Raw genomic sequence first — 8065 nt, 5'->3', positions numbered from 1 at the left:
GCAAAGCATAAAATAACACAGACATATTAATGTTTTTGTTCTGTAAAACACAAAACTAACCATATTTAATATAAAATCTATAATTATATATGTATAACTATCACGTTATTTATTCTTTGTCCTCAAATAATCGAACTACAGCTAGAGGTAAACCCATGTGATCACATGCAGTATGCTTACCAGTAAAACTGTCCTTGATCAGCATCAATAGTCAAGGCGATACTGGTCCTGATCGACGGCTGTAACTCAGAAATTATGACAGCTGGAGAAATTGGTGTCCGTACTGTGATATTTTAAATTATAGTTTTGACCTTTACCGACCACTAAACAAAACTTTGCAGATATACTCGATCAAAATCAATGTTTTGGCATTTCTTGCTGTCGCTCCCGCCTTCTCTCTTGTCCAGTATGGCTGTAAATAAAAAAACTGAGTAGCGGCTCACGTGCCTCAAGAGTAGTGTGTTCACGAAGGCACACCCCACAACTGTCATCTCTGATTTACTCTGCCCGTCTTGCCCGTTGCTCCTTCTGTAGAGCCTGTCGGCTCTTGGCTTGGTGCGATTCGGTTCATGTCGCCTGCGAGCAACAAGGATACTTCGAAACTATAACTCTTCTTTTCTTTGTTCTGTTTCTTTGTTCTTTTCTTTGTTATATTTGGTCTTCCACAATAGTTATTTTAAGCAATTCTTTAAAAAATTATTTTATTATACAAAAATAATAAATACTCATTAGAATCTGCAGAATAGATAGAAGATTCTCTATATATTGACATTTATCCACCTGTCCATCTGTTTCTACTTAATTACATATTCTTCTTTTTAAAGAAAATTTCTCTGGAAGAGTATGAGAGGTGAAAATACCTATGTGAATCAATGAAAAAATAATTTATGGAGCCCACATCCAATAATGTAACACTCAAGGTCATGAACACAATATGTCCAACTAATGCCGATGATTCTCGGCATAAGTAATATTTATGTACACATATACATATAAATTAAGTACGATTCAATTATGTGTATGCAGTTCGAATTACCGGCTTTGAATTGTTTCTTTTTTCGGTTCAAATGTAGTAAGCTTACTGTCTACACACACAAATTTTCTGAAAACCCAAGCTCACTCGCACACAAGTGAGAAAGCTTAAAAGAAATGTTTTACACTAAAAGTGGAATACCACAAAATTGCACTGAGACTTTTCCATAGTTCGAAAACTTAACAAGATCAAGGCAACAGTGTAATTTATGACGCTTGTGCGGTTGACAGCGTCAACGGCTCTGATTGTTTTCGCTCACACATTTCAACAATAGTTTCGATTCAACCGCTCGCACGTAAGGTATCGGTATCCGTCAACGGGTGAGCTTGAATTTTCAGGTTTGCTTGTAGCTCGGAGTGGGCAATAATTTATAAATTGCTTTGCTTTGATAGTCTCATGTTCACTAAATAGGAAGCAAATAATTACGGTAGCTGTGCCTGTCTGCCTGTGTGTCTGTGTGTTTATTTATTTGCGAGAGAGGTGTCCGCGTTTTTGTGACCCACAGTTTGGGGAGTTGTTCATTGTATCTGTACGTACGCGGTACTAAATATGAATTAGTATACAACAAAATATATATTTCTGGTTGAATATTAATTAATGTCTATAATAACATATCTATGTACATATGTATGTAGTCACATGCTTATATGTACATAGAAATATACATATGTGCAGGCATACAGAAGATTAATTGTGCTTGGACGGTGATTCGAATATGCGTGCATTTTAATTTCGCGTGTGACAAGCTAATAGAATAATTAATTCTCAAAAATTCTTCAAGTTCTGTCATACTCGTACATATCTGCCATGCAATCGCTGTGACTTACTTGTACCATGCGGATACTTATAGAACAAAGTTCGAATATGATGTCACGTTACATCCATACGTACTTATAGACATCGTTATAATATGCTTAAGCTTCAAGTGTCAGCTACATTTTGACCTCGGATTGCTATAGCAAAGTAGAAGAAGCAAAACTAATAATAATTGAGTTAATCAATATAAGCAACAGCAAAGCGGACTGAAAAAAACCTCGCCGATTTATTAAAATGTATGTGGTTAGACTTATAATGTGCATTACGTTCATGGCGGCTTTGGTTGATGTTGTTACGCCACGTGATGAACCTAAGCAGGAAAAAACATTCAGGTAATTATTAAATATTAATAAAAAAAAAACATTTCAGAATTTTGACTTCATGAAGAGCAGAATCGATCATTTGTAATAGTACATGGTACCCATAGAACCAACCAAGCCATTATATTTAGACGGTATCTTGAGGTTCTTCATAAAAATAGCTTGGTTGCAAATCTTGGAGTTAAAAAAAAATATTTGTTTAATTATTTTGGGTGTAATACTATATGAAACTGAAATTTTCCGTTAACGACGAAGGTCCCACGCTATTTCAAAAAATGTGAGTAATGAGGAAGACTTTGAAAAGGATGATATCGGCTGGACTAATATAAACGAAGAGGTGGATGTTGTAACACCAATGGTCCTATTGCATCTGCAAAAGCTAGGAATAGAACATTTGCAGTTGCCTGACATGAAAGAGAGTATATCAGTAGTAAGTTCAATAACAATGTAAATATTTCTGTAACATGAAAGCACCTAATCAAATTCTAATTGTATTAAATACAGAAACCCCTGTTCATCACCTATGAGGCGGGTCTCCATTTGACTAATGGGATAGTCTATAACCTATATGGTATAGCGAGACATGGGGACGCATTCATGACGTATGAAGGCAAATCGTTCCTCAGCAGATTTTACTTAAAAATAAATAAACTTCAGGTGAGAAAGAACTAAACGTTTTCGGAGTACCTTCATTTCAGAATATTTTATACATGGGCCCCGCCTCTGCACATGTATCCAGCATTTAAGAACGTGAAGAGCTATACAATCTCAATTATTTTTCAAGATTTTAAATTTAAGTAAGCGTTCTAACATTGTAATCGGGACATGGATGGATTAGGGCCTATTACTCGCCCTGAAACTAGGCGTTTCACATTGCAAAAAAAGATATATTTTTCGAAATCGCTTTTAGAGACATCTATGAGTACATCAGATATTTATTGTTATTTTAACAAAAAAAAATTTTGATAATACACAGATACATATACATTGACTGTTAGATCGGCAGATATCGATTGCGTATGAATGAGCTGTCTTGTCCATATGTCAGAGATACTCACACTCGTTTTGTTTATCGTTATGATTATATATGTATGTATTAATAAAAGTATTGTCCGGGTATTCTAAAATAAATCTGAATTGAACGGTTTTCATTGCGAAGTTGACGATAACATATTAGCATGCTCCTTGAAAACAGGCATGCCGGTTTAATGCCGAGGGTACGGTATTTTCAAAGCGCTAGCATTTTTCAAGATCGCAGCCATTTGATTGTCCCCGGCCAAATTACCTAATTTGGCCAAAACTTCTATGCATTTATGTTCATGTGCTCATGTACGACTAAAGCTTGTCACAATCTCGCTTTGAACCATACTAAAGAAATACATTTAAATTGATAAGTAAAATGTACCTTAAATGTATTTATTTATTTCAATTAACAATTATCTGTTAATTATGGAATAGGAATAAAAATGAATATAAGTACAGGAGAGAAAGGAAAGATACAATTTACAAATATTCTAATCTAAGGTAAATGATAAATGTTAAAGACAATTTTTTCAAGGGATATTTCGGGGGATTAAATGGTACAAGTAATTATAATAATTGCATGAACCCGGAAAAGTTCATGCTGGGCGTAATATATTCTACATATCCAACTCAGACGGGTTGGTCTGGAGGGAACTGTAAAATCGATTTGTCCCAAAAGAGTTTGGGAGTCCACAATCCCGAGAATGAGAAAATGAGAATGAAAAAAAGTTCTGCCATAGAAAAAAAAGTTTCATCATATCTTTCATAAAAAGTGGGTTTCGATCCTTGAGTTTCCTCAATCGTTTCGGGTAGTGTAACTGACGTGCAATATGAAGATCATCTCAACCAAACCATAAAATTACTATACTAATTTCTGCACTTTTCTGTAGACGAATCCCAGTAAGGTTTGTACCTGTGGGGCAAAGTAAATTATTAGATTACATATATTTTTTAATATTGGCTACTCCATCCCGCCCACACTTGCAAGACACTTTGACATGACTGTCTACTAGTTGAACAATAAAAAAAAACAAATAAAGATAGCGTACTGATATATTACAATGGTCAGCTTTCGTCTTTGGCTGCAAACTTACTACACAGATCACAAAATTAGGAAAAATTATTCCTTCTACTCAGGTTATTTTTGCTAAATACATTATTACAGCCAGAACAATGAAAAATTACGACTCGAGTTAACAATGACATCCATGAAATCCAAATATTATTCGTGACCTGACCCTTTCAGTGGCTCAGCCGTTTCGCCATAGATTTTAGATAGCAAAAAAATTTAAAGACCCCCTTTTAATGCACCTATACCAAACAAAAGTGAAGGACACAGGATATAATTTTTGTGCAATTTCTCATGAGTTTTTAAGTAACAAATTCGTAAAAATTCGAAAACCTAATGTTTCGCAGACAGTAATCTAAAATCTAGTAATCTAGAATGGCAAAGTTCTTACAACCTGATGTACGACAACTAGGTTATGTAAATAAAAAGAGCCGCTATCTCCAAGAAAATAAACAAATATACGTTTTTTTCTTTAAGAAAAAGCTCAAGCACTCCCATGGCTTTTTTTACTATGATAGAAATGTGTTCAGAAAACTTTAACTTGGGGTCTAGTTTAACACCAAGATCATCAACCAATGTAATTCTCTCAAGAGATATTGTCGCACATTATCTACATTGAAAGAAAATGTGATTTTCAAACTTGTTATAGTACTTCGTCTAGTCTTTTAGTGCTTACGGTAATAGATCCCAATCGATGTAAAATTAAAGAATTTGTAATAAATCGTTTCTGTTTCATAAATTTATAGTTCGAATATAACTTTTTCCTAAAACTGATGGCAATTGAAGGATACGGCAAAGTTATGGGTTCGTTGGACAATACAGTCGTGTATGCTGAGTTAGCTGTAAACGTCATCAACTCCAAGCTTCATCTTCACGATTTTCGTATAATGGAGTTCAGGTACATAATTAGGAGATGTACTTATGTAAATACAATCATTATGTACATACATTAAAAATACAAATTACAGCGCATATTTAAATACTTTCTTGGACTATAATTGTTTGTAAAGGCCTACAAATATGCACTGCATTTGATACAATTGTATACATTTTTAAAATTTTTTTAAATTTTAATTAACAGCAATATCCATGTTCAACTGGACCAGGCTCGGTTGATAAGACAGCTGACTGGAATTATTCTAAGCCCTATAACAAATTTTTTTAAAGATCGCATAACCACATCCATAGCAGATGGTCTTAAAGATCAAATGCAGTCGGTGATGGATGATTTTAACAACGAGGATCCGTTACAGCTACGTGAATTTACCAAAAAATTGTTATCTGGCATTACTGGAAATACACCAGAAGATATTGATTAGTTCTGCTTATGTGAAATAAATGTTTAAGAACAAATACTTATTCGTTTTAGTGGTAAAATTGTGTATTTTGTTTAATATTTATAATAATAAAAATGAGACAACTTAATTTAAAAACTTTTTTATCAGAAATGGACGTGCAGTTTCAAAGATACTACAAAAACTTTCGGATTAGGGTTCCTGTTCAATACTTTTTGTATGCTTATTATACCAGGTACTCGAGGATAAATAGGGCATTTTGTATTTGTGCCCAACGGTGGATGTACATATGTACATACGCATAGAATGAAACGTTTCCGACCCCATAAACTAATATGTATATTCTTGATCTTCATTAATCTTGTCTTGCTTGTCGGCTAGTTCTCAGAGACTATAAAAGCTAGAGCCTCAGAATTGTACCTTCAGATTGCTCTGATATCACACTGATACAAGTGTATTTCAAAAATGTATTCCGGCCCCACAAAGGACGAAAATCTGCTGTATCCACAATTTTAAAGAAAATATGACCATATGACCGAATTGGGACTAGATTGGCACTAGCCAGAATGAAGAAATTAATTTGCAGTGGCTTCCCCGACCCCTTCCAGCATATTTTCTTATTTTTTGCACATTATCTCATTCCACCCTCTGCTTCTTACAGAAAGCACGGAAGCATGAAATAGCTAAGTTCATTACAACCTGGAAAATATCGTAAAGAAAAAACAAACTTTAAAAATTCTACAAACAAATGTTTGCATTAAAAACGAGATGGGACGTGTGAGACTCTTCTTACGCGTCACAACTTTTATACCCTGCACTCAGTACTACATTTGTACCTTAGCGGTGTTTTGTAAAATTTTACATTTTTACTTCATCTGTCATCTACATCTACAACACTTCTCACTACGCCCCCCCCCCCCCCCCCCCCCCCCCCCCCCCTTCCCTAGACCCACACATTGCAGACTCGCGCCAGAGACAGTGGCCGCACACAGAAGAAGCAGACTGCGAATGAGAGAATGTGAAAAAGGTTAAAAAAAAACAAATATAAACTGCGGGACGGCGTGGGTTTAGCCACTGAAAATTAATTTCTTCATTTTGGCCCAATTTGGTGATCTGATAGATATGGTCATTCCCTACGGAATGGCGTTTTTAGTTTTCTTTTATCTTCAAAATTGTAGATTTGGGAGGTTTTTGCCCTTTTGCGGGGGCGGAAGGGGGCGTCATTTTTTAAATACACTAGTAACAGTGTGAGCATACAGAAGTCTGGATGCAACATTTTGGTAGCTCTAGCTCTTATAGTCTCTGAGTACTAGGCGCTCATCAGGACGGACAGACGGACGGACAGACATACATGGCTCAATCGACTCGGATATTGATGCTGATCAAGAATATATATACTTTATGGGGTCGGAAACGTTTCCTTCTGTGTGTTGCATACTTTGTGCACAAATACAATATACCCTATTTACTCTGCGAGTACCGGGTATAAAAAAAAAGGTCGTCAAACCATTTCTAAGCCCCATATCTTTTAGAAAAAGTTGTTCTGGATCGACCCGGCAAAATCGTGTCGAGTAGTGTAATAACCAAGATATGGACTTATTAGTTCCTGAACCGAATTTTTGTACTTTGCCCAATAACTGGAATAACTGGATTTAGTGTGAAGACTCTTTTGATTTCAAGTGCATTTGTCACACGCCTTTCCGCCTGCTCAAATAGCCCATTTCTGCGGCATCCTTTATTTTAAAGATAAGAGAAACATTTTTCAATCGGATCCCAACAACCGCACTGTAGTTTGTTTTAACATTCAAGATTGACTTTGAAAATTGCTTTGTGGTGGTTTGTTCTTGCTTAAAAGGCTGAAAAGGTTTACATTATTACATTACAATAAATTAATTGTATAACATTATTATTATTATATATTTCAGGACCAGTACAGGTCTGAAACTTTGTAAAAAATCAAGGTACTTTGAACTTGCAAATTATTGGGCATATACAAAATAGGATCAATCTGAGGATACTATACTATACTATACTATACTATACCATACTATACTATACTATACTATACTATACTATACTATACTATACTATACTATACTATACTATACTATACTATAATAGCAATACTAATTAAAGCTGTTTGTGTAAGTATTAAAGTCACTTTGACTTACGGTTTATCTTTATGTCGATTTACAAATGCGATGAATCTTAATTTTGACTCTGACCTCGTTTATATCCCCTCTTGGAGGGCTCCATGCTATATAATGTACACACATAAAAACATAGACATGTATGTACATGCGAGGGCGTATGTATGTTTATTAAGATCCTACAATTTTCTAAACTATCGGAACGTTGGAGCTTTATTTGCTATACAAACATGTGTAGACTGAATTTGTACATATATACATACTTACATACGTACATATGTACATGTGTATATTTATAAGTGTATGTATGCATCTAAAATGAGAATCGAAACTAATAAGCTTTTATGCTTGCGAGCTGC

General features: G+C 34.9%; 1 protein-coding gene across 3 annotated transcripts; it reads left to right on the top strand.

Moving 5' to 3' along the window:
• The first annotated feature begins 1251 nt into the window (after nucleotides 1-1251).
• On the top strand, nucleotides 1252-5614 carry LOC117590153. Of its 3 annotated transcripts, none has more exons than XM_034282537.1 (6): nucleotides 1252-1353; nucleotides 1884-2181; nucleotides 2425-2599; nucleotides 2674-2826; nucleotides 5008-5159; nucleotides 5343-5614. In XM_034282537.1, exons 2-6 carry the CDS (start codon nucleotides 2084-2086, stop codon nucleotides 5578-5580), a joined length of 816 nt encoding a protein of 271 aa, XP_034138428.1. In that variant the 5' UTR covers nucleotides 1252-1353; nucleotides 1884-2083; the 3' UTR covers nucleotides 5581-5614. The 3 variants fall into 3 exon arrangements, with proteins under 3 accessions (XP_034138428.1, XP_034138429.1, XP_034138430.1); XM_034282538.1 differs by having other exon boundaries at nucleotides 1321-1379; XM_034282539.1 differs by having other exon boundaries at nucleotides 1323-1371.
• Nucleotides 5615-8065: the final 2451 nt, after the last annotated feature.

Source organism: Drosophila guanche, unplaced genomic scaffold, assembly GCF_900245975.1.
Source record: "Drosophila guanche unplaced genomic scaffold, DGUA_6, whole genome shotgun sequence".
Lineage (NCBI taxonomy): Eukaryota > Metazoa > Arthropoda > Insecta > Diptera > Drosophilidae > Drosophila > Drosophila guanche.
Note: the sequence above shows the minus strand (reverse complement) of the source record. Positions and strands in the feature narration are given on the sequence as shown.

Coding starts and splice junctions, on each gene's coding strand:
- LOC117590153 (XM_034282537.1), top strand. CDS start 2,084: ATGTATGTGGTTAGACTTATAATGTGCATTACGTTCATGGCGGCTTTG. Junction 2,600..2,673: donor TGAAAGAGAGTATATCAGTA/GTAAGTTCAATA, acceptor TATTAAATACAG/AAACCCCTGTTCATCACCTA. Junction 5,160..5,342: donor TTTCGTATAATGGAGTTCAG/GTACATAATTAG, acceptor TTTAATTAACAG/CAATATCCATGTTCAACTGG.